Source organism: Brachyhypopomus gauderio, chromosome 10 (assembly GCF_052324685.1).
Source record: "Brachyhypopomus gauderio isolate BG-103 chromosome 10, BGAUD_0.2, whole genome shotgun sequence".
NCBI lineage: Eukaryota > Metazoa > Chordata > Actinopteri > Gymnotiformes > Hypopomidae > Brachyhypopomus > Brachyhypopomus gauderio.
In genome coordinates, this window is record NC_135220.1 from 2025946 (window position 1) to 2053937 (window position 27992).

At 47.1% G+C, this 27992-nt stretch overlaps 1 protein-coding gene across 2 annotated transcripts; it reads right to left on the reverse strand.

The window, feature by feature from the left end:
* Positions 1–2639: 2639 nt before the first annotated feature.
* On the reverse strand, positions 2640–26411 carry cacnb3b (calcium channel, voltage-dependent, beta 3b). Of its 2 annotated transcripts, none has more exons than XM_077018603.1 (14): positions 22266–26411; positions 16707–16826; positions 16471–16593; positions 15830–15951; positions 15446–15501; positions 15237–15256; positions 14246–14326; positions 13383–13441; positions 13176–13276; positions 6702–6853; positions 6441–6536; positions 6189–6359; positions 6038–6085; positions 2640–5906 (listed from the first exon to the last, which is right to left on the reverse strand). In XM_077018603.1, the coding sequence occupies exons 1-13, from the start codon at positions 22305–22307 to the stop codon at positions 6056–6058; spliced, it is 1173 nt and encodes a 390-aa protein (XP_076874718.1). In that variant the 5' UTR covers positions 22308–26411; the 3' UTR covers positions 2640–5906; positions 6038–6055. The 2 variants fall into 2 exon arrangements, with proteins under 2 accessions (XP_076874718.1, XP_076874717.1); XM_077018602.1 differs by having other exon boundaries at positions 16707–16829.
* Positions 26412–27992: the final 1581 nt, after the last annotated feature.

Here is a 27992-nt window from a genome sequence, read left to right on the forward strand (position 1 = left end):
ACAACCACTCCATCCATACAATTCATCTATTACACTGCATTACTAACTGCATTAGTAGACTGTGTCTGAAAGCACCCCAAATTAGTCACCTCTTAAGAGCGAAAGACAACAGAAAGGCCACCGATGTCCAAACAGAATTGGAAGTGGAGCTAAAATAGGGCCCATTCCCTTATTGAAATGACATGAAACAGAATATACAACACAACCTCCCATTGGGTTTAGAACAGGTTCCCCCAGTACTGACCTTATCATTTCTCAGCACTTCCTTTGAACACTCATTTTAAACTCACAATGGCGTTATCAATAAGCTGACTAACTGAGGTACTTGGGGGACACTGGGAAATGTGGGTCTAGTTCGCAGTGAAAGTTCTGTTGCCTCTGTTGAGTGGGAGGGGAACAGAGTTTTGAGCCCTGAATGGAGGGAAGGTATTTGCGGATGTGTTTTGGGTGTGAGCTCGCCAGATGAACCTGTGGTGTGTGATTTTTGCTGGGGTAAAGAAGTCATTAAAGGATGCTTGAGGTGAGTATTTCCACGCTCCAGTGCCGGGGCATGAACCAGGAGGACCTGAATAATGAGCACATTCACGTGTCACTACCCGAGCTGGCACAGCAGACAAGGTAACAGGGGGGGGCATAGGAAGATGGGCCAACCTCTATTGAAATAAACAAACAATTGCTTTACTTATAGAGCACATTTTAGCAATGATCGAAGAATTGCTACAAATGTAGAACAGAAAAGCATCCGGTGGTAATGTAGTTGCTACAGTTCCTATGAAGCTACAGAGAAGAGTGTGCAGAGATCAGTCCGGGATCGTAGCTCAGGTGACCCACTGTTCTGCCCTTGGGAAGCCAAGCCCTCCTGAGTGGCCAAGCCCTGCTGTACCTCTCCTGAGTGGCTAAGCCCTGCTGTACCTCTCCTGAGTGGCTAAGCCCTGCTGTACCTCTCCTGAGTGGCTAAGCCCTGCTGTCCCGCTCCTGAGTGGCTAAGCCCTGCTGTACCTCTCCTGAGTGGCTAAGCCCTGCTGTACCTCTCCTGAGTGGCTAAGCCCTGCTGTACCTCTCCTGAGTGGCTAAGCCCTGCTGTACCTCTCCTGAGTGGCCAAGCCCTGCTGTACCTCTCCTGAGTGGCCAAGCCCTGCTGTACCTCTCCTGAGTGGCTAAGCCCTGCTGTACCTCTCCTGAGTGGCTAAGCCCTGCTGTACCTCTCCTGAGTGGCTAAGCCCTGCTGTACCTCTCCTGAGTGGCCAAGCCCTGCTGTACCTCTCCTGAGTGGCTAAGCCCTGCTGTCCCGCTCCTGAGTGGCTAAGCTCTGCTGTACCTCTCCTGAGTGGCTAAGCCCTGCTGTACCTCTCCTGAGTGGCTAAGCCCTGCTGTACCTCTCCTGAGTGGCTAAGCCCTGCTGTACCTCTCCTGAGTGGCCAAGCCCTGCTGTACCTCTCCTGAGTGGCTAAGCCCTGCTGTACCTCTCCTGAGTGGCTAAGCCCTGCTGTCCCGCTCCTGAGTGGCCAAGCCCTGCTGTCCCGCTCCTGAGTGGCCAAGCCCTGCTGTCCCGCTCCTGAGTGGCCAAGCCCTGCTGTCCCGCTCCTGAGTGGCTAAGCCCTGCTGTACCTCTCCTGAGTGGCTAAGCCCTGCTGTACCTCTCCTGAGTGGCTAAGCCCTGCTGTACCTCTCCTGAGTGGCCAAGCCCTGCTGTACCTCTCCTGAGTGGCTAAGCCCTGCTGTACCTCTCCTGAGTGGCTAAGCCCTGCTGTACCTCTCCTGAGTGGCTAAGCCCTGCTGTACCTCTCCTGAGTGGCTAAGCCCTGCTGTACCTCTCCTGAGTGGCTAAGCCCTGCTGTACCTCTCCTGAGTGGCTAAGCCCTGCTATCCTGATCTGTTCAGACCCAGATGTGTCCTGACCCTGGGATGCTGCTTCCAACAGATATCTGGCTTTGGTTGAAGCATACTGCAGCAACTGTAAAACACAAGAGTAAGAATGGAAGAGAGAGAAAGAGAGAGAGAGAGATCCCACCAGTATCTGACCTGACCTGAGTGCAACCTTCCCCTAGCTCCCACAGAGACATACGGGGGAGCTAATTAGCATGTGTTAATGAGATAGCATGCCAGAGTGACACATTCTGTAAAGCAATGGGAAAGTATGGAGGCACGAGGCACCGCAGCACAGATTTGTAAACAACAAGATGATCTTACCTTGGCACTAAATGCCTGTACCATGTTTCATGGCACTTTCATGGATTCCCACGAAAGTGTGTTTTGTGTAGCATTTAATATTATTTTAAAGATAAACTGGAGAGCATAAAATGCTGTCTTTATCTCCATGTATGTTATTCACACATGAAAAGCTAAATATCTCTTCCATGCATATGAACTTTGTAGGGTTTCTTTAAAGTAAGACATGGTAGGTGCAGGTCAACACGAGCAGTAACCTTGGACGAACACTGCCCCCTAATGGAAGTATGGATAATAGATTCCTTCATGGTCTCAGAATTACTTACAGTAAACTTAAATTTACAAGTCAGTTCACCTTTAAATATTATATTTTATTATGTATTCACCTTTAAATAATATATTTAAATAAGTAAAGAAAAGTAATGGGTTAGAAAGCAAAGTTATGGAAACCAGTGACATAGTCATCTTATTGTATTTTTTATTGTTTTTTTCCCTCTTCCACAGCAGAGAATTATTTCATACAGCATAGGATGTTGGGAAGTATATTTTTTTGTTGTTGAAAATGTGTTCCATTTATTTTCTTTTCAGAGAAGTGGATACCAAGTAAATGCAAATTCTTTTTGACGTTACATAAACTATCAGAAGAGGATTATACATAGTGCATTATTGCGTTACAAAGCAGAAGTTTAAGAACAATCAGACAAACATAAAACATAGTGCAATTGTACTGATTTCCACCATCTCATTAGAGGAGATTCTTTGATAGTCTAAACATTTGATGCTCTCTGCTCAACTTTATATTGCATACATAATTTAGTTGTGTCATGTGACCAAATCAACCAGTAAACAAAATCATCACTGACATTACAAACATACTTTGTGCCTCAGAGGACATCTGTTTGTGTTCAATAGAAATAACCTAGTAGGAGCTCAATAGCCTCTCTGAGCAGGAAGAACAGATATTTCCTAGCTTGGCTTGTGGCTCGACTGTTGTGCCTTTTCAAAAGCACATCTTGCGCGTCACTGTGTAATTTCCTAAGAACAGCTGCAGTAGATTCTGCGTGGTCCCATACAACTTTAGTGCCAAACAGAAACTAAACCCTAGTAAACATGTACAGTACACACAAGGAAGAAGTTGGTTATTTGCAACTTTTTTTTTCTGATGTGCTTTTAAGCATTGATGCATATACAAGCAATCTGTAATGAGCCCGCTGTGATGAATCCGGCAAGCACGTTCTATTCATACGGGTCTTAAAGCAATCCTCCCCACACCCCTATACTAATGGGAAATATGGTTATCATGCATGTTTCTCATGTACTATACAGCATGGTTTCAGGTGCATGTATGCAGTGGGTTACACTAGTGATAGATTAGATGATTGTCTTGCAGGTTCGATATGATTCATCCTGTCAGGGATCAATACATTCATGTCAATTGTGACTTTCATGTGCAGAATCAGCAGACAGGAGTTCATGAAGAGCAGTGTCGTATATGTGAGTGAGACTGTCAGATATGTGAGTGAGACTGTCGTATATGTGAGTAAGTATCATATATGTGAGTGAGACTGTCGCATATGTGAGTGAGACTCATATATGTGAGTGAGACTGTCGGATATGTGAGTGAGACTGTCGGATATGTGAGTGAGACTGTCGTATATGTGAGTATCATATATGTGAGTGAGACTGTCGGATATGTGAATGAGACTGTCATATGTGAGTGAGACTGTCGTATATGTGAGTGAGACTGTCGTATATGTGAGTGAGACTGTCAGATATGTGAGTGAGACTGTCGTATATGTGAGTGAGACTCATATATGTGAGTGAGACTGTTGGATATATGAGTGAGACTGTCAGATATGTGAGTGAGACTGTCGTATATGTGAGTGAGACTGTCGTATATGTGAGTGAGACTGTCGTATATGTGAGTGAGACTGTCATATGTGAGTGAGACTATCAGATATGTGAGTGAGACTGTCGGATATGTGAGTGAGACTGTCAGATATGTGAGTGAGACTGTTGGATATGTGAGTGAGTATCTTATATGTGAGTGAGACTGTCGGATATTTGAGTAAGTATCATATACTGTATGTGAGTGAGACTGTTGGATATGTGAGAGAGACTGTAATATATGTGAGTGAGACTGTCGGATATGTGAGTGAGACTGTCCATGCAATACAAGAAAACAGGAGTTTTCCTTCCTACATTAATGAAGTCTCTCAGAATCCATTAAATAAATAAAGGTTGTGTGAACCAAACAATAGCTAATATCCAAATAGGGATATATTCCTTTTGTGGTTTAATAGAAATATCAGCTCTTTGACCACTGTTGGTGGTATCTTGAATAACATTGGGTGATATTAAGCTGTAAAGATTTGTGAATCAAAGGCATTGTAAAGGGGCCCTGACATCAGACTAGGTGTGAAGTTTTTTCATATAAAATCGCAGTTATAGTGAAAGATCAGTAGGGGTCACTGTAGTCTCTGAAAATCTGTCATAGTAATACATCAGACAATAAAATATTTCAGAGGAAAATTATTACTCCAGGGTCTTAAGATCCACATAAACACATCTATCTACCCTCTATTTTCCATGTCTTTTTCATTTTACTTCCCTGAAAAGTCAGGGTAAGAGAAAGCAAAATAGTTACTGATATAAATAAGGGTAGTTCTAAATAATCAAGAACCAAGCAAAGAGCAAAACAGCAAGAACAAAGAGTTAGAAAGTAAAAGTGGAAGCAAGCCAGGTGAAGAAAGGGTCAGATAAGATAACACATCTTTTACTTCCTTACCTGATTCTCTCTAAATTCCTTTATTTAAAATAGCTTCAGATATCAGATATCAGAAATGAGATTTATGAATCCAGCGTGCTCTCAGGCCACATTACTGCCTATTAGAGATCTGGCAACTTCGACTCTTATCCTGCTCCAAGCTCAGCCCACACCTAAATCATCCCAGGAGCAGGGACGAGTTTGTCTCCTTATCACCTGATGCCTTATCGTTTTTGCCCCCCTGTGGATGATAAATGTGGACTGACAGAATCGAGAAGCCGATTATCTAGGTAGTTTGGGGCGTGTGGATGAACGAGTGAGCGGTGTGAAGAAGAGCGGTGATAAGAGCTGAGGACCAGGGCAGTAGTCATGCAGGAGGAGGTGGTGGTGACGGTGGGGGCGGAGGTTGTCGGTTGTGAGGGGTCCTTGTCTCCACGGGAGGACACGTGGCTCTGACCCTCTGAGGTCAGTGCCAAACTCACCCCAGAGGGCGGTGCCTGGCCGGCAGGGTCTGGCTGACACACGGCTTCACCTAAGAGCTGGGAAAACCCATGCGGGGCTCACTCGTGGGCTCAGTGGGGCTGCTGGGATCAGGTGTAAGGGTGTGTGTGTGTGTGTGTGTGTGTGTGTGTGTGTTTGTGTGTGTGTGTGGTCTGTGTGTGTGCACATGTGTGTGTACGTGTGTGTATTGTGCTTCAGTGGAGCGGTCCTGAGATCTGGTGACTGGCACACGCAGTTGTGCGGGGTGGGCTTCCGGCTTTCCTCTTATGTGTGCCTGGGGTGATGGTGTGGCATATTCTTCCTCACATACCCACACCTCTTCCTCTGTCCATCCTCCTCCTCCTCCTCCTCCTCAGGGGGCAGCTGCTCTGTGTCTGCTGCCTTTACGGGACAGAGTGGCTGGTCTCTGAGAGACGGACTGAGGGGGGGGGGGGGGCCTCCACAATATCCCACTCTACTTTGTTCTAAGCTAAAAACAGAGATACGCTATTATGGCAACTGCAGTTCCAGGTCATGCTAGATAGTGCTTTACTCAATTTTAGATGATTTAATAATGATTGAATAAATGGAGAAATAAAATAACTACAGGACAGTACTTACCCAGATCAGTGGTAGCACTCATTCAATCAATTCTTGAGTCTCAGAGAACTGGGGTGACACAGCAGAAAGATGAAGATTGTTAGTCAGCACGACTGTATGGGATCAGCGCAGCGCGCCGATAAGGAGCAACGTTAGTTTTGAGCACGCACACCTGTTGGCTGGAGTTAGCCGAGGGCGGGGTCGCCACGTTTGGCTCCAGTCGGGGGTTTGCGGGGGCTGACCCCGGCAGGTGAGTGGCACGCCAGTAGATGTCCAAGTACTCAGCCAGATGTTCACACGCGTCCTCCAGCTGGTTCTCGTCCAGGATGACGTCAAACATTTCCTGATGTGGGAAGAAACGGCAATGAGGTCCATGAGTGTCCAGCCTCAAAGCAGAGGAGGACGCAGGACACCCTGGTCTCACCGGTGGACACTGGGCCAGTTTGTCCCCTGCCATCATCTGCACGTTCAGGTGCTTGCTCTGAGACTTCCCCCGCGACTTGATGAGTCTTTGCAGAACCTTGAGCAGACGGGGAGACATTCAGGCCTCAACGAGACTACCTTCACAAGCACCTACATTGATATGCAACTTCATTGTCTAAATCAGTAAAATTTATCTCTTGTAGCTTCTTCTGTGTGTGGTACAGGTCTTCTGTGTCTACCGTGTCCCGACAGTGTGCTGTACCTTTGGTGAGGACACTTTCACGTAGACCATGATGGGGGACAGGGATGTCTTCATTAGCTGTGCCGGGTGGTTAATGGTGTCAGCATCGAGCACCACTAACTGTAAAGACTTGGCCAGCTCAAATATCCTCTCGATTTCACTTTGCACCTCCGCTAGAATAAATACCATCCAATTAAAAATCAGCACAAGCATAAAATCCCTGGGAAATGAGAACAAAGTGAGAAGATACAGGAATAAGGTGTGCATCAAAGCAAGGATAATAATAATAATAATAATAATAATAATAATAATTTACAACAATACAAATGCAAAAAACACATTAACACATTTAACACATTAATTGATCAACTATTAATTGAAGAAATTGTGACAAACATGTTGAAAGAACACGTATGTTTTGTTTTGAAAGAGAACCGTGAAGTGTAGGGATAAATAGATTGTTCTGTGTTCTGCAGTTTTGGGGCCACGACCCTGAAAGACCCCTACAGATACCAGTCTTAACCTGGAGAAGGAGAGAAGTCCTGCATCCAAAGACCTACGTGTACGGGCGGGACAGTAATGATATCAGACAGGTAGGGGAGCAGCGAGACCCTGCAGAGCTTTGTAAGCAGGAAAAGTTTAAACTGAATGAGAGACAGAGAGCCAGTGTAACTGAAATAGAATAGGGGTGATCTGGGTTGATTTTTTAGCATGCAAGAGAATTCCAGCAGGCCGATTTTGAACTCAGCGAACTGAGTGGACTGTGTGGTTTGGAATACCAATGAGAGAGTTGCAGTAATCTAGACAGGAAGTGATGAAAGCATGAACCAGAGTCCCAGCATCTGGTCTGGACATCATGGGCATGAGGTGAAAAGGGGGATTTTTAACCAGAGACTAGATGTGGGGATGAAAAGAGATTGAGGAGGCTAAAGCCACACCGAGGTTTCAATCTGCGAATGAGGGTTTGACTAAGACACCATTCAGATTATGATTCAAATTTGAGAATTTGGAGATTTTGGATTAAGAACCAAATACATAAAATGTCTGTTTTTTCAGAATTTAATTTTAGGAAATTTATGCTCATCCGTTGTTTAAGATCTTGAACACAAGTGGGTAAAGCAGGGGACCAGTAGAGCAGGACTGTCTCAGAGCTGTGCATCGTGCAGACGCCATACTGGATACATTCAAATATATCCTGAGCATTTAAGAAAGACTGCAGTTGAGACAGCACTTTTCTAATGGCTTGGATAGAAAGGGGATGTTGGAAATGGGAAGGAAGTTATCGAGGAGCATTTAGCATTTGTTTAAGAATGGGAGTTATAGCTGAGGTTCTGAGAGCTGAAGAAACAGATCCTGAAGTTCGGCAAGCATTAATGAGGCGGCAAACGGGACTTCCTAAGAAGAGGGGTGGGGGAGGGGCGACACCACCCAGACTCGTTTGGCCAGAGAGAACAGCGCTCGGCATCGGAAGAGAGAAGAGTGTCCCGTTATCGGGGAATAAGTAGAACACAGGCACAATGGTGGTCAGTTTTGGTTGTTTAGTTTTAAGAATTGAAGAAAATCTTCTTCTTATCGTTCAACAGTTCCAGATTGTGGAGGCGGAAGGAACTTATTAACAAAAAGTGAAAAAGAAGTGTTTTTGGCTTATGTTCAGGACCATTGATAAGAGGAGAAATAACGTGTGAATGGGCAGTGTTTAGAGCTGTTCTATAAAAACCATGGAGAGGAACTACTTGATTTACACCAGGAAAGGGTCGCTTTGAAAAAGACATCAGATGAGAGGCCAGAAGTTGAACAGAGAAACACACTCAACAGGATCGGCCCTCAAAGCAGTGACTAAAGCTTCATGCTGCCAAGGCTAACAAGCCTTCAACAGTTTTAATTCTTCTGAATCTTTCTGCAGCCTTTGACATGGTCAACATCAACATCCTAGTCTCAGCTTGACTGGCTCTGCTTGGAAATGGTCCCAGTCATATCTATAAAACAGCTCCTATCAGGTAAACATGGAGAGGACCTACATCCAATCCATATTAACTATACAGCGGAGTACCCCAAGGCTCAGTCCTAGGCAGTGGGGAACCATCAGGCCCCTCTACGCCCTCTCAGAGGGCCTAAAATATTCTTAAAACATAAACATATATAATAGCTATAATTTATCCAATTTTATTTTATCTACTTACAGTTTGACAATCAACATCTAAACAATTACAAAAATATAAGCAAATAAATTATTCAACCGTGTCTATTCAATCTGTGTTGGAAGGTGAGGGGTTAAGTGGAAGCCTGTGAGCCTGTGTCTCCCCCTATCAGGACTGTGATGCCCGCTGTTCGTTTACAGAGGGCCTGGCAGTTATAATTCAGCGCAATACCAATTTCAAATGACAGTAAAATTGACCAATCATATCTTCCCTCTTAGTGGGCGGGCTTAACTGTATGATCATTTCCGCCCGCTGTGGCGATGCTAGCTGTCGTTAGCGTACCATCATTAGCTAGTTTCGATTCATTCCTTTTGATGCCCTCGTGCGCGTTGTTTACATATTCTGCTCCCGAGGAACACGGAGCTGTGAACCTTATTTTGTTGGAACCTTATTTTGCTTAAGAAGTTATCTAGTACCTAGTACCTAGTATCTAGTTTTTTAATTGCAGTTAATTAGGAGAGGAAACTCCTAATTTTTTATGGGGGGGGGAGCAGGCCCAGGTATAATGGTCACGGTCATCGGCGTGATGACATAGACATCAGATGGTGCTAAAGCACCACCAACTGCCCTTTATCAACGAAAGTGCCCCTTTGAAACTTAGGTTAAAAAAAAAATTATTATTAACATTTTACTGAGGTCGGTTTGAAATGATCTTTTGAAAACCTGAGCGATTAAAAACAATGCCCTGAAATGAGCCACCACCACCTCGCACACACCCGACCTCTCTCTTCCTTTGTCACACCAGATGCGCTGCAGCAGCAGTTCAGTTCAGCGAGTGGAAGGAAGCGTCTTCAGCACAGCACACACGGTCACAGATAGACTTCTTCTCCCGTGCCCCACCAGCCAGGTAACACACACATCAAGTAAAATAGTACCGTTTGCCCTCTAAGCCCAACGTGAAATCTTTTTACTGTCTTAATTGTAGGCCTATATTGATTTACTAATTGCAAAATATATGCAACAAGGCCTGCAGACAGTGGAGGGTAAACAGAAGTTAACTGAAGGACTTAACAATGACTGTATATAGTTAATATTGGATATGGATTTATCAGTTGGTGGTGTGATGTTTTTCCATTGAAAACTCACGTTTAGAGAATGTTACAAATAAAAGTCAAATTTCATTCAATATGTTTGTGTAATTGTTTTTATAATGAAGTGTTCCACGTGCGCTCAAAAGTGCCCTTTTCCCCCCTGAGCACTTGCCCCCCAAAATGTCTGTGCACGCCACTGGTCACGGTTCACTACTAGTCCTAGGCCACTGGTCACGGTTCACTACTAGTCCTAGGCCACTGGTCACGGTTCGCTACTAGTCCTAGGCCACTGGTCACGGTTCACTACTAGTCCTAGGCCACTGGTCACGGTTCGCTACTAGTCCTAGGCCACTGGTCACGGTTCACTACTAGTCCTAGGCCACTGGTCACGGTTCGCTACTAGTCCTAGGCCACTGGTCACGGTTCGCTACTAGTCCTAGGCCACTGGTCACGGTTCACTACTAGTCCTAGGCCACTGGTCACGGTTCGCTACTAGTCCTAGGCCACTGGTCACGGTTCACTACTAGTCCTAGGCCACTGGTCACGGTTCACTACTAGTCCTAGGCCTCTGGTCACGGTTCACTACTAGTCCTAGGCCACTGGTCACGGTTCACTACTAGTCCTAGGCCACTGGTCACGGTTCACTACTAGTCCTAGGCCTCTGGTCACGGTTCACTACTAGTCCTAGGCCACTGGTCACGGTTCACTACTAGTCCTAGGCCACTGGTCACGGTTCACTACTAGTCCTAGGCCACTGGTCACGGTTCACTACTAGTCCTAGGCCTCTGGTCACGGTTCACTACTAGTCCTAGGCCACTGGTCACGGTTCACTACTAGTCCTAGGCCACTGGTCACGGTTCACTACTAGTCCTAGGCCTCTGGTCACGGTTCACTACTAGTCCTAGGCCACTGGTCACGGTTCACTACTAGTCCTAGGCCACTGGTCACGGTTCACTACTAGTCCTAGGCCACTGGTCACGGTTCGCTACTAGTCCTAGGCCACTGGTCACGGTTCGCTACTAGTCCTAGGCCTCTGGTCACGGTTCACTACTAGTCCTAGGCCTCTGGTCACGGTTCGCTACTAGTCCTAGGCCTCTGGTCACGGTTCACTACTAGTCCTAGGCCTCTGGTCACGGTTCGCTACTAGTCCTAGGCCTCTGGTCACGGTTCACTACTAGTCCTAGGCCTCTGGTCACGGTTCACTACTAGTCCTAGGCCACTGGTCACGGTTCACTACTAGTCCTAGGCCTCTGGTCACGGTTCACTACTAGTCCTAGGCCTCTGGTCACGGTTCACTACTAGTCCTAGGCCACTGGTCACGGTTCACTACTAGTCCTAGGCCTCTGGTCACGGTTCACTACTAGTCCTAGGCCTCTGGTCACGGTTCACTACTAGTCCTAGGCCTCTGGTCACGGTTCGCTACTAGTCCTAGGCCTCTGGTCACGGTTCACTACTAGTCCTAGGCCACTGGTCACGGTTCACTACTAGTCCTAGGCCTCTGGTCACGGTTCACTACTAGTCCTAGGCCTCTGGTCACGGTTCACTACTAGTCCTAGGCCACTGGTCACGGTTCACTACTAGTCCTAGGCCTCTGGTCACGGTTCACTACTAGTCCTAGGCCACTGGTCACGGTTCACTACTAGTCCTAGGCCTCTGGTCACGGTTCACTACTAGTCCTAGGCCTCTGGTCACGGTTCACTACTAGTCCTAGGCCATTTTCTCTTCTCTTTGTGTACTTGATCCCTTGGTGACAATTTCTTCACATTATTTCTCACATCATTGAGAAATTATGACACCCAACTAATTCTTTCCTTTCCACATTCTGACACTCAGGTTTCTCGGTGTTTTTCAGCATGCTTGGTGGATATTGCTTCATGGATGACAACCTGAAGCTTCTGTACATTCCAGGAACCCCAAAACCACACAATGATCTCAGCGTTTCTTTTGAGAACACCCTGCTATCACAGGTAATCACAGATAGCACCTTGTTATCACAGATAATATGAATATGTTGGGCACATAATATGTTGGGAGGAAGTTCTTCTCTTGACTTTTCTGCAAACACACTACCTGTGATTGTGGCCAAATAATTCAATTTTGGACTCATTTGTCCAGAGAATGTATTTTCAGATAGCCTCTGGTTTGTCCAAGTGATCTCTGGCAAAGTTTAAATGGGCAACTTTGTCCTTCCAGCAACTTTCCCATGAACGCCATATCCATTGATTTTTTGCCAGATTGTAGACACATGTAAATTTATCCCAGATACTGCCAGAGGGGTCTACAACTCTCTGTAGGTGATGTGTGGGTTGGCCTTTACCCAAATTATTATTTTTCTGGTGTTTCTTGGTGTAAGTTGTGATGACGTAACTTCTGGGAAGAGTTGCAATGATGCTGAGTGTCCTCCATTTGGTAAATAGTTTGTCTTACAGTGGATGGTTGGAGCTGGGATGTTTTGGAGATGATCTTGTAGCTTTCCTCAGACTGATGGACTGTCACTTTTTCCTGATGTCCTCAGACATCTCCTTGGACACCTTGGTTTGGTTGTTTTCCTCTCTCTTTTAATCAGTGTGGCTCAATTCGTTTCCCAAGCATGTCTCATTTGATCTGTCTGCTTAATTGATTACTTGAGCATTCACATGTGTCACCTGAGTCTTTTGTACCTAATTGACTTTACCAACGCAGCTGTGGTTCATTTACTTTTGATCTGATTCCATGTTTCATACAGTCTGAGGGCAACTCACACATTTCCCAGTACCAGTAAATGGAATTGATGAACATAAACATGACATTTCGTATACAAAACCTGGTGGTGATGGTAATGAGGAGTTCGCAAACATTCAAACAGCACTGTATGTAGACCAGATGGACAGATTAGATCTAGTGTGTGACCATGAGAGTGGGTAGGAAAATCAAAGTCCCAGAGGAAAATAGTCAAGCACAGATAAGAACTGAAAACGAACAGTGTCTGCTTAGTGTCCACCTAGCACAACCATTGCTGAACATATAGAACTGGCCAGAGTGAGAAGTTCACTGATTTTGGACAGAAAGTCTGTTGATGTTTTAGGTGGTCAGCAGATGAGCAAAAAACACAAGACTCACATTGAGAGTGTCATTATAGACACCAGACAGACCACCACCTTTCCCCTGGTTTCTGGTTTCTGGGACTAGCCAAAGGTGATAATGTTTAAAGTGCAGTGGTATAACTGAATTGGTGATATAACTGAATGTAGACTCAGTGAGTTGTTAGTCTTGGTCATCCCACTCACCCAGGCTGGAGCGCGTGTTGGACCTCTCCATGATGGCCTTCTTATTCAGCACAGACCTCTTGGCTAGAGACAGATCCGCAGTGACTCTCGTGATGGAGATTCTGCCAGAAAACCGCAGAAGATTCACTGATGCCTGAACACTCACAAAGTGCCTGACTGGAATCATTAAAAAACCCAGCAACTACAACAGCAGGCTTCTGGACTCACCTTCCATCAAACCTGTGCTTCAGGAAGTCAAACAGAGCTTTCTGCATCATATCTGTCACCTGCAGAGGAGGAGAGAGAGCAAGATGCAGGCTTCGACACAAGCAATGGGGACCTGCTGACAGCCGAGAGGCTTCTCCGTGGCTTCACCACTGGAATGCCCTGCTGGTGAGCCGTGATGGAGAAGACGTTGTTGCTGGAGCAGGTTCTGTGAGCAGGAGGAGGAGATGCAGCAGAGGCGGAGCTTTGTAGAGGAGCGGCGTGAAACTTTAATGCAGCCCAGGCTGAGACGCTTTCAATTGAGCTCAGCCTGAAAAACGGACGCCTCCTGAAATAGACAGGCAGAGGCGTGTGCAGCAGAAATGCTGCAACGCCACACTGCACAGTTCTTCACTGCAACGCCACACTGCACAGTTCCTCACTGCAACGCCACACTGCACAGTTCCTCACTGCAACTCTCCACTGCACAGTTCCTCACTGCAACTTCACACTGCAATTCCTCACTGCAATGCCACACTGCACAGTTCTTCACTGCAACTTCACACTGCACAGTTCCTCACTGCAACTCTCCACTGCACTCTTCACTGCAATGCCACACTGCACAGTTCCTCACTGCAACTTCACACTGCACAGTTCCTCACTGCAACTCTCCACTGCACTCTTCACTGCAGCTCCTGGTTACAACTCACCACAGCAGCTCCACACTGCCTTGGCACAGGAGCTGATATGACTCCGCTGACACTCTGAGAGATTATTACAAATAATTGAAAATTGAGCACCATGTACACACACACACACACACACACACACACACACACACACACACACACGTGGGCACTGTTCATGTTCCTTCCCATCCACCGTACCTCGTAGCCTTTCAGGGAGGGTCCCACCAGCACCACCGGCCTCATGGACGGAACTACGTCATAGGGCGGCGTGAGTTCTGTCTGAAACAGTCGAGCAAACACAGACAGCCTTGTTGAGGCATTACAGCCTCCCGGAGAGTGGGAGTCTAATCCTGTGAGTTCTAACGAGCAGCTGTGGAACTTCCAGAGACAGGGACTGGGCGAGGAGACAGGGACGGTGTGAGGAGACAGGGACGGTGTGAGGAGACAGGGATGGCGTGAGGAGACAGGGACGGCGTGAGGAGACAGGGACGGTGTGAGGAGACAGGGCGTGAAGAGACAGGGACGATGTGAGGAGACAGGGACGGTGTGAGGAGACAGGGACGGTGTGAGGAGACAGGGACGGCGAGAGGAGACAGGGATGGCGTGAGGAGACAGGGACGGCGTGAGGAGACAGGGTGAGAGGAGACAGGGTGAGAGGAGACAGGGACTGGGCGAGGAGACAGGGACGGTGTGAGGAGACAGGGCGTGAGGAGGCAGGGACTGCGTGAGGAGACAGGGTGAGAGGAGACAGGGTGAGAGGAGACAGGGACGGCGTGAGGAGACAGGGTGAGAGGAGACAGGGTGAGAGGAGACAGGGACGGCGTGAGGAGACAGGGTGAGAGGAGACAGGGTGAGAGGAGACAGGGACGGCGTGAGGAGACAGGGACGGCGTGAGGAGACAGGGTGAGAGGAGACAGGGACGGCGTGAGGAAACAGGGACTGCGTGAGGAGACAGGGACTGCGTGAGGAGACAGGGACGGCATGAGGAGACAGGGACGGCATGAGGAGACAGGGCGTGAGGAGGCAGGGACGGCGTGAGGAGACAGGGACGGCGTGTGGAGACAGGGACGGCGTGTGGAGACAGGGACGGCGTGAGGAGACAGGGACGGCGTGAGGAGACAGGGACGGCGTGCGAACGCACTGCGCTGCAGTGTTTGATGCTCTAACAGGAGCGATGTGATCGACTCACCTGCTTCTGCTTCTGTTTAGCTTTTGGAAGGCAACAGAAAAATATATATTTTTACATAGCAGGCAAGTTAGGCAGATAATAATACAGATGGCTCACTTTGAGAAAGTTCATCTGAAGGTACGTGGGTGCAACCATGAAGTAATTATGGGGTACAATCACGGTGGCCCAATGGCAGTATTTAGAGAAACTATGGACTGGTCCATTCTTACCTGAAGAGGGAGGGGTGGACCTCCAGCCACCTGACTGTGCACTGGCTCCTGTTCTCCTGCAAGATTTCACAGCTGGTAAGATGGTAAGTGTAAAAATCGCCATGCAAGAGCAACATGACCCAGTCCACAGAACTCTCATTTTAATGCCCAGGTCTACTCTGAGCCTGTGAGTCTGAGCTGTTCAGCAAAGACACACCGTCACTCTTACATAGCAAGTATGCTACTGATGCTAATTGCAACCCTATCAGCAAGCTAAACGTGAGTGAGAGTTCAAAGCTATGTCATTTTGGCCATTCCAATCTAAAAAAGAATGGGTGATGCCCCGGTTGGTGTTTCTTTGTAGCTACTAAAGCTGGGGTTTGTGCATAAGACAACCAGACAGACCTCTGTGCAGCTTTGAGTTCCTGCTTAGCACGCATGGCCTCCAGTTTCACAGGGCTGGGGATGAAGGTGATGTCAGCCCCCTCCTTCACCAGCCGCCCGATCCACCAGTCATTATTGTACTTCTACACGGAGCCGAGAGAGTGGGTTGAGCGAGCTCAGAGCGGGCCAGAAACATCAGACGCACAAGAGAGCAGCAACACTTTCTGTTCTCTTCCACCCCGACTTCAGCAAACAACAATGGAAAAAAAATATATCAACTCGGCTTGAAACAGATACAAAGAACCCTGGTTGCCTTCAGAAAGTTAAACAAAAACACTCAGATACCCTAAACCACACTGAAAAAAATTGAAACGAATTTTTTTTCATTGACTCAATCCAAAAAACTAAATTCATGACTAAATGAATTTAGTTTTTTGGATTGATTCAATGAAAAAAAATTCGTGTGATTGATTAATTCAATTTTATTACATTGAGCCAATGCTTTATTTTTTTCAGTGCTACTTAATAATATACTTTATACTCAGACACACTAAACAAACATTAGCTTACCAGTGTAGTTTGTGCACTTAATAGACTAGTTCAAAGGACTAACATCTACTGAAGGCTGCTGAACTCCCAACTGTCATTTTAAGAAAACCCACCTCCTTTATATGTAGGAAGTCTTTGGCCTCAAAGTTGATAGCAGCGCCCTGCACAGGACAGTCCTCATCGAGCGCCCCGCAGTAGCTCACGTTGGTTTTCACTGCAAAAGCCACAGGTTTGGTCTGCAGAGCAGAGGAGGAGAGGTGGTCTGAACCAGTTGGGCTCGAAGGGTGAGGGGGGGTGGGAGGAGGCGGAGCTGGATGGGGAGGGGGGCGGAGAAAGGGGCGTGGCTCACCTTGGCTCGCTCGAGCTGCAGCAGGGCCTGGCGCTCGGCCTCCCGCCGAGACGCCTCCTTGTCCTCCTCCAGGGACAGGTCGGAATCCGAGGGCCTGCTTGCGTAGGAATCAGCCGAACCCTGCTGGGGGGGGGGGTTTAGGGGGCAAAAGTGAGGGAAAGACAGAAAACCAGAGAGACAGAGATGGAGCAAGGAATGGTGGGGGGTACTGACAGAGAGAGAGAGAGGGGGGGGGGAGCAAAAGTGAAGGTGAGTGAGTCAGAGGAAAGAGAGTTTTTAAAAAAGTTTAAAGTTGTCCAAATGTCTCACTGTCCATGGCCAGTCAGTCACCGTGAGCAATCCAAGTGCTATAATAACAGCAGGCAGTAACGTGTCCCATCATCTGGAGTCACCTGCTGTCCTACGACTTCACGTCTCTCCAGCGCCGTTCGTCTACATGAAATGGCCACTGTGCTGTGCGTGACCCTCAGCGGTGCTTCAGAACGTCCTTCCACTCTGCAGAGACTCGTGGTTTTTCCCCCTGACTTAGACCCATGAAGGGCTCGTTAATTATCTGAGGGCAGGTGTGCACCAGAGACAGAGGGACACTTCCCCATGGGAGGGCATCGCCATCCGAGGGGCTGAAGCGCTTTATATAAGAAGTGTAAGTGAGTAGCAACTTGCGTCGGTCAGGGAGGTGAGGCGATCGATGGTAATGTATTATTGATGGTATGTGGCAGTGAGGATGATAAACTGGCTGAATAAGCCCATTCACATACTCCCTCTTTGCAATGACGCAGCACATTTCTCCGAGCTCTTGACTCTTGTCTGTGGACCTGGCTCTGCTCAGCGCCGGTGTAAATTGTTCACTAGGGCTGGACAATATATCACTCGTTATTCGTTATCGGTATTTGCGATACTGATGTCGCGAAAGGATGCGATATGCGTATGAACCTTTTACCAAGTAACATTTTTTTTTTGTATTTAATAAAAAACTTTATAACTAATATAAAAACATAGAATGGCATTTATGGCTAAATGAAAACGCAACCTTAAAGAAAGCATTCAGAGATCTGTACCTTATACAGGCTGTACTGCAGTGAAATAGTGTTTAAAATTTAATAAACCTCTAAAAGTATAAAAGTAGAACACAGTCCGTACAATCCGAAATTATAGCCTGTAGCTAACATCATAAGTCAGGGGAGAATAGATAACCAGTCTGGGTCTCGTGGGTCCAGACATAGCATCGTTTTTCATTAACCTTCCAGCGCCCACATGTCCGGGAGCCCCCAGTCACCAGTCCATCACACGGCCTCTTACCTCACCTGTGTGTGTCCAGCAGAGGTCCTCACCCTAGAAGAGGTTCCCAAAAAGAGGCCTTGCAGTCTCAGCAGGGCACAGAGGCGTACGACTCCCCGCAAGCCGCCCACATACCAGTCCTAAATATAGACCCATATCAACGGCTGCTTTTTCTGAACCTGCCTCCTCCCCCTTATCCTTTCTCTGTTTCTCTCTGTCTCTATCTCTCTTTCTTTTTTTCCTCTTACACCCTCCCCCCTTCAACTTCCTAAAACCGCCTCATCTCTCCGTCCTGAGCAGGCTGTAGATATCATTTAAATACCAAAGGCATGCCTGGGGTGCCGGTGCACAATGCTTCCACCACCGGAAGAGACAAAGCGTAATTAAACCAGACATGCACTCGAGAAAGAAGATTCTTATGTATGATTAAAAATGTCTCCTCTCTAAATGAAGATCTCCATTTAAAAGGCATAGCTATTTGCTTGGGAAGCAAACCCTATTACACTGATCTTTAATATGACCCAAATAAAGACAGAGACAATGAGGCACTAAAAGGAATAATGGCGAATTTCTTGACATGTCTGTTCTGGAACATTCTGCATCTTGGAGGGAGAACAAACAGAAGTGAATGAAATATGAACAAAATTAATGATAACCAGCCCAGGCTACCTCCCTTCCTCGAATCAGACACTGACACCACACATCTGTGAATCTGTGAAGTTAAAAGTGCAGGCTATCAGCACCACTTTTAACAGTAAGTATGTCTATATAGGGTGAAGTGTGTATTTATATACACAGTCCCCTAATTCCTGATGCCGAATATAATCAGACAATTAACTGCTCGGTTCGGTCTTAGGTACCCTGGCACCACAGCCTTCCTAGCTCATACACTAGAGAGGACAACGGACTGGGGCTGCACTTGCACCTGGACCTTTAGCTTTACAACATGAGGATCAAGCAGTGCCAGTGTCTGTAAAACAGTGTCTGTAAAACAGTATCTGTAAAGCAGGGTCTGTAAAACAGTGTCTGTAATACAGTATCTGTAAAACAGTGTCAGTAAAGCAGTGTCAGTAAAACAGTGTCAGTAAAACAATGTCAGTAAAGCAGTGTCAGTAAAACAGTGTCAGTAAAGCAGTGTTAGTAAAGCAGTGTCAGTAAAACAGTATCTGTAAAGCAGTGTCTGTAAAACAGTATCTGTAAAACAGTGTCAGTAAAGCAGTGTTAGTAAAGCAGTGTCAGTAAAGCAAGACATCCAAATAAAGAGGAGTATTTAAAAAGCAAAGTACACTGAGAGGCCATGGAAGAGCACAGGAGTGGGTAACCAATCAACACGAATGTGTAACCAATCAACACGAGTGGGTAACCAATCAACACGAATGTATAACCAGTCAACACTAGTGGGTAACCAATCAACACGAATGTATAACCAGTCAACACTAGTGGATAACCAGTCAACACTAGTGGATAACCAGTCAACACTAGTGGATAACCATTCAACACTAGTGGATTACCAATCAACACTAGTGGATAACCAGTCAACACTAGTGGATAACCAGTCAACACTAGTGGATAACCAGTCAACACTAGTGGATAACCATTCAACACTAGTGGATTACCAATCAACACTAGTGGATAACCAGTCAACACTAGTGGATAACCAGTCAACACTAGTGGATTACCAATCAACATGAGTAGGTAGCCTAACAACATGAGTGAGTAAATGCCAGTTGCAATTTGAAAAATAATTTGCTAAAATGGATTGCAGGGCGTACAGGAACACAAAACATAATTTCATTTAAGCTTTTATGTAAGGGGCAGTTGTACAGAGGGTGGCCATTCTTAGACAGGCACACAGACATAAATACCCTCAAACTGAACAGAAAAAAACCCCTGTCAACATTGAAGTGTCTGTTGTAGACACCTGAGTGGGGAGTGTGGACACGCGAGACGAGACAGATGGAGACATACATCCGCTCAGCGCCCTTCAGAGTCAAGATACTTAACAGATGATCCAAATGGCTGCTTCACTGGCCAGGAGGCTTAGCCATAAACTAAAAAAGGTTTTCAGTAGGAAATCCTTGACCACACTGCCATTTATCCTAAGAGAAGCCTACATCACTGTTTGGCCTCTAGCATTATATATTCAACATTCGCTGGTGTCACCAGTGCATTTGATTCATAAAACCTGCGGAAGAAGCTACGGTGTATCAATGTCATGATCAGAAAACAGAAGCCTTGTAGCGTACGAGAAGCTTTGTACTTTAGCCTCTTTACAGAGCACTGTAAATCCCCACTGCAAGAACAAATCCCAGTTGAAAGTGAAGTGAGGGAACCACACACACACACACACACACACACACACACACACACACACACACACACGTGTTCCACACACATATCCCCCACATTAACGACCAGCCTTTTTTAGATGAGCTGAAAGACTCAGCAGTTAGCCCTGCAAGAGTCCAATCAATAGTGTAATGCAATCCCTTAAAAGACACACAGCACATCAACTTCATCCACTAAAAGTCTTTCCACAACTAGAGCTTCTCTGCTTTTGCCAGTTCTGCACATTAGTCGACTTCTCCGTTATAAAATACACGTCATAATGTATTCACTGGAAAGGCTCTGGTCATGTAACCCAGTTCCCCTACATGTGAATAACATGATTACCAAGAACAAATCATCCACTGATTAGATGGAAAACATCACCCCTCTCTCTCTCACGCGCTCTCTGTCTCTCTTTCTCTTTATCTCTCTCTACCTCTCTCTTTCACCACTGATTGATGTATGAGCCTCATGCCAGCTGAATTAAAGTTTAACACGGTCTTCTGATGTCGTGTTGTTGCACACAACCAGCAGAGGGCGCAGTGCCCGAAATCAGCCAACCTCTCAGCTTCCGTATGGCTTGTTAGGTAACACAGTCATTCTCCAGCCTGTTTGACAGTTGCATGTCCTGTATGCATGCAGACCCCTGGCACGTGAGTCCCTGTGCCATACTGTAATTCACTTTAAATGTGCCACGCAGAGACGACATGTCAGTTCCAGGCTCCATGTTTTTAATGAGAGGGCGAGGAAAGAGGACCAGCCCCCACACTGCTATGTATCGCAGAGATTAACCACACTACATACCATTTACATACTCACATACAGTCAATGGTACTCGGTTAAAACAGGGATACAACAACCGTTAGAGTCACCAAACAGTGACAGCACATCATAAGGTCCAACTCAGCTGAGGTCAAAGAACCACGTAGGCTGGTAACAATGAATACAAACAAACAATAAACAATTCAATAAATACATCCACGGCATGCCGTGATCCTATCGAACAGTCAGGCGTGACAACAGCACCCTCTCACACAGATTCAGCCTTTAGTTGGGGCTCAGCGCACAGATGCCAAGAATAAGCAACCTGTAACACAAAGGCCTGGCAATCACAAGGCAAACATGCACAGTGGCCACAGGCTGGATCACACAAAAAGGGATCTAGAGAGGGATCTAGAGAGGGATCTAGAGAGGGATCTAGAGAGGGATCTAGAGAGGGATCTAGAGAGGCCTCCCAGGACGGCAGAGTGCAGAAAAGTGTCGAAAAAGTCCAGAGTCTCTTGTCTGTTGGACAGTGAAGTGCATGTAACGGCATGGCTGGGCTCCCCGAGCATGATCTTATATAATAAGTTGTTGTGCACAAATTTAGCAATAAGGATATTGCGTATAAAGAATATGGCTTGCAATAGTTATTATTAGGCTCTAAGGCATACCGGATACATGCAAAATTAATTCACTTCACCATTAAGGTGAAATTGATAAATTAGAAAATACCAGAGGGAACGAGAGAGAGAGAAAATGAGGGAGAAAAAAGAGTGAAAGGAGAGAAAGAGAGAGCTAGATTGTATGCATGTGTGTAAGATAGAGGCAGAAAGACAGAGAAAGAGAGACGGAGAAAGAGAAAGATACAGAGACAGCGAGAGAGATTGACAGAGAGAAACACAGACAGAGAGAGAAAGAGAGAGAGCGTGAGAGACAGACAGAGAGAAAGAGAGAGAGAGTGAGAGACAGACAGAGAGAAAGAGAGAGTGAGAGACAGACAGAGAGAAAGAGAGAGAGAGAGCGTGAGAGACAGACAGACAGAGAGAGACAGAGAGAGAGAGAGAGTGAGAGACAGAGAGAGAGTGAGAGACAGACAGAGAGAAAGAGAGAGAGAGTGAGAGACAGACAGAGAGAGAGTGAGAGACAGACAGAGAGAAAGAGAGAGTGAGAGACAGACAGAGAGGTCCCTACCTTGCCGCTGAGCAGCGCTGCGCTAGAGTCAGACGCAGACATGCCTGCACCTTCAGCCCATGCTGAGCCTGCGTAGCTGGGCGGCTGCGGAGGCAGACGGCTGCCGGCTGCTCTCCATGGCCGGGCTTAGCCGCGCGAGCAGGGCGAGGAGGAAGAGCGGCGAGGAGGAAGAGCGGCTCTGGGCTCTGACGCTGGCTAACGCCTGCACACCGCTCACGCCCTGACTGCAGTAGAGGAGCGGAACGGAGCAGAGAGAGCGAACCCCCTCCTCCGGCTTCTGCCTTCCGCCGCCTCTGCTCTGCCTGTCCTTACGCGCACACACATTCACACACACACACACACACACGCGCACACACACACATGCACACACACACATGCACACACGCGCACACACACACATTCACACACACACACGCGCACACACACACACACATGCACACACACACACACACACACAGGCGCACACACACACTCACGCGCACACACACACACACACGCATACATTCACTCACACACACACACACATTCACTCACACACACACACACACACACACAGGCTCCATCTCACTCTGCTACTCCAGCTGGAGATGAAACCCGTCCTCTCAAAGGCTTAGGTGGGATTGTTACAGCAGGAGTCTGAGACAGGGGCGATTAACAGTACAAGCCATGAAACTTACGAACGGCTGAAGAAGTCTTAACATCCCATCCAGTCAAATGTCTGTCAGCTCAAGGGAGGCTGAACAGCACTGTGTTTATCAGAAGTGTTTATCTAGTTGGAGTTCGGAGGGACACCGGCCTTTAGCTGTTAGCACTCATCCTTCTGTTCATTCCCTTTGTGTTCTGATGCCCAGGTAAACACCACGCCACGCCTCCCATTACAACATACAGCGTTAACTGGACCGCAGCCGTGGGCCCGAGCATGCTGAGAGCAATCTCCACCCAGCTGAGATGTTCCCAGGACGGGTCACGTCCCCCCACACTGGGACACAAAACCATGATCACTCGACAGCAGGCTAGTGTTGATGATGCCCCAAAACCATGAGACAAATCAGCACCACCCAGCAGGAGGCAGCAAGGGGTCCAGACGAGCCAAGAAATGGGCCTGGCCCGCCCCTGAACCCACAGAGATGGGTGCGGCTGCTTAGTCCTTGTTGGTCCCTGAGCCAGAACTTTGAAGTCCAGTGCATCCAGCCTGCTACCTGGACCGTCTCTGGGCCACGGCTTCTGCACCAGGGCTGCAAGTGTGTGGGGAAGTGTGTGGGGAAGTGTGTGGGGAAGTGTGTGGGGAAGTGTGTGGGTCATACTGCTGCCAATCCGACCCCCATGCAGACAGATGACCCACAGAGTGGAGAGGTGTCTAGCACCCTATTCCAACGGCCACCAGAACAGCTCAGAAGCCCAACTCAGGGGCCGGCCGTGTAAAACATGGGAGACTGAAGCCTGTGGATCCGTTTCTGAGGCACTGAAAGGCAATCTGGCAGAGCGTTACAAACTTTAATAACCTTCTGTCTCTATTTCTGTGCAGGCTCGACTAACCCCACTTAGTCCCTGGATAGGACAGGGAGAGGAGGTCAGAGGCGATCGATAGCAGCTATAGGTGGACCGATAGCCCATCATGTCCTGGAGAGATGCTTCCTCTCCTTCTCTCCTCTAACGTTACCTCACTGCTCATCTTCCATAAGCAGCTATCGCTGCCTCCTCATTCTAAAAAAAGCCCTGTGGTGTTACCCTCCACCGCAGTTACACAACGCTTACACACCGCACGCTTCCAACACCGTTGTCGTTTCGACATGCACAGAGTCCTGCCACTGCTGTCTGCATGGGGGGAAACAGGAGGGGCTCCTCGCAGCTGTCACCGTAATGCAGGGAGGGTGATGGAGGGGAATTATGGGAATTATCCAAATTATCCCACACAGCGACACCCGGGTTGTAATGCTTATGGCTAGACTGTCCACCATGCAGCGTAGATAGCAGAGCAGTGCCACTGTTCATCATTGTGCAACTTAAAGCCTTCTTGGCCAATAAAGGTTATTCTGACCTTTGATGATGGTTATTACCAACTATTCCCATCCTAGTTATCACCAACCAGCTGCCCCGCCCCGTATAATAATCATCACCAATCGACTGCCCCTATTCTGAATAATATTCATCAGCAATTGACTGTCCCTATTCCAAAAAATAATCTACCAGCTATCTAACCTTGGAAATGCATGTGTAACAATTTAGTGTAAAACCAGTGATGGCTAAATGCTCAAACAAACAGTTATGTCTTGTGTAGTGTAGTTTAAATTTATTTAATGTAAAATATGTAATAAAATGACATATTTAATATTTACAGTCTGTTAGTCTGCATTTTATTCATTCACATTTATCTCCCCAGGACTTTCCTGTGTTTCCTGTCTGTTGGTGACAGCACACGGTGTCCTTTGCTTTGAGATTTATCACTGTATTTTAGACCAGAAGAACAAACTCACAGACTCAAACCCCTGTGCTGATCAACAGTGCAAGACAAATACCACAACCGCTAGCACACAGATGCAAAAATTATCTTGGACATTTTCAATTCTTTAGGGCAAACAACCCAATTGCTACACAGATTTTATCTTGCAGTTTGGTTAATGTGTTCAGGTTTGGCTTTTCAAACCAAAATCAACCCGTTCACACTTCTAATGTAGCAGATGTGACTTCTGTTTATGAAATTTCACGAATGCAGCTGTGTTTCAAAGGAAATTCTGCAACAGTCATGTTGGTTCCACACTGAACCATGCTGACAAGCACTAGTGAATAAACACAGATGCCATCAGCACTGGCCTGCAGTCAGGCGGGTTTCTCTGATGGTGACGAAGACGTGTGAGGAAACAAGACACAGTGGCTCCTGTGTTTCCACCTGCACCTACAGCCACACAAGTGTGATGGCTCAAAGTACTTAGTGAAAGCTTGAGGTTTTGATTGGATTTAACTGCATTTTCATTTATCCATATGTGATTCAAATTCTGAGAAAAAACAAAGCCTCTTTCATTCTAAATTCTGCTGCTAAACCAAATTTAATCAAACCATCATGTACTGATGCACCGATGCTCTTGAATACACACACACACACACACAATCAATCAATCAAAGTTTATTTGTATAGTGCTTTTCACAACATGTTGTCACAAAGCGCGCACACACACACACACACACACACACACACACACACCCTCACACACTCACACACTCATCATATTCCACATGCATGCACACACACATACACACACACAGACATGGATGCATATACATACACATACACACATACAAAGCACTCCTCTCCTCGCGGGGCAGGCTTTTAGAGCTATATCTCATGCAGTATTTAATTGACCCCACACAGGAAGCCCAGCGGTTCCAAATGCACTCTCTCCCTGGGCACAGAGAGATGAGTCCAGCACCAACACACTCATCACAGTCCACCAAAAACACACTCATCACAGTCCACCAACAACACACTCATCACAGTCCAGCACCAACATACTCATCACAGTCCACCAACAACACACTCATCACAGTCCAGCACCAACACACTCATCACAGTCCACCAACAACACACTCATCACAGTCCACCAACAACACACTCATCACAGTCCACCAACAACACACTCATCACAGTCCACCAACAACACACTCATCACAGTCTAGCACCAACACACTCATCACAGTCCACCACCAACACACTCATCACAGTCCACCAACAACACACTCATCACAGTCCAGCACCAACACACTCATCACAGTCCACCAACAACACACTCATCACAGTCCACCACCAACACACTCATCACAGTCCACCAAGAACACACTCATCACAGTCCACCACCAACACACTCATCACAGTCCACCAACAACACACTCATCACAGTCCAGCACCAACACACTCATCACAGTCCACCAAGAACACACTCATCACAGTCCATCACCAACACACTCATCACAGTCCACCAACAACACACTCATCACAGTCCACCAACAACACACTCATCACAGTCCAGCACCAACACACTCATCACAGTCCAGCACCAACACACTCATCACAGTCCACCAACAACACACTCATCACAGTCCACCAACAACACACTCATCACAGTCTAGCACCAACACACTCATCACAGTCCACCACCAACCCACTCATCACAGTCCACCACCAACACACTCATCACAGTCCATCACCAACACACTACACTCATCACAGTCTACCAACACACTCATCACAGTCCACCAACAATACACTCATCACAGTCCACCACCAACACACTTATCACAATCCACCAACACACTCATCACAATCCACCACCAACACACTCACCACAGTCCAGCACCAACACACTCATCACAGTCCACCACCAACACACTCACCACACTCCACCAACACACTCCTCACAGTCCACCACCAACACACTCATCACAGTCCAGCACCAACACACTCATCACAGTCTACCTACACACTCATCACAGTCCACCACCAACACTTATCACAGTCCAGCAGCAACACACTTATCACAGTCCAGCACCAACACACTCATCACAGTCCACCACCAACACACACATCACAGTCCACCACCAATACACACATCACAGTCCACCAACACACTCATCACAGTCCACCACCAACACACTCATCACACTCCACCAACACACTCATCACAGTCCACCACCAACACACTCATCACAGTCCACCACCAACACACTCATCACAGTCCACCACCAACACACTCATCACAGTCCACCAATACACTCATCACAGTCCACCAACACACACATCACAGTCCACCACCAACACACTCATCACAGTCCACCACCAACACACACATCACAGTCCACCACCAACACACACATCACAGTCCACCACCAACACACTCATCACAGTCCACCACCAACACACTCATCACAGTCCACCACCAACACACTCATCACACTCCAGCACCAACACACTCATCACACTCCAGCACCAACACACTCATCACAGTCCAGCACCAACATACTCATCACAGTCCACCACCAACACACTTATCACAGTCCACCAACACACTCATCACACTCCAGCACCAACACACTCATCACAGTCCAGCACCAACATACTCATCACAGTCCACCACCAACACACTCATCACAGTCCACCACCAACACACTCATCACAGTCCACCACCAACATACTCATCACAGTCCACCACCAACACACTCATCACAGTCCACCAACACACTCATCACAGTCCACCACCAACACACTCATCACAGTCCACCACCAACACACTCATCACAGTCCACCAACACACTCATCACAGTCCACCAACACACTCATCACACTCCAGCACCAACACACTCATCACAGTCCAGCACCAACACACTCATCACAGTCCACCACCAACACACTCATCACAGTCCACCACCAACACACTCATCACACTCCACCAACACACTCATCACACTCCAGCACCAACACACTCATCACAGTCCACCACCAACACACTTATCACAGTCCACCAACACACTCATCACACTCCAGCACCAACACACTCATCACAGTCCAGCACCAACATACTCATCACAGTCCACCAACACACTCATCACACTCCACCAACACACTCATCACACTCCAGCACCAACACACTCATCACAGTCCACCACCAACACACTCATCACAGTCCACCACCAACACACTCATCACAGTCCACCACCAACACACTCATCACAATCCAC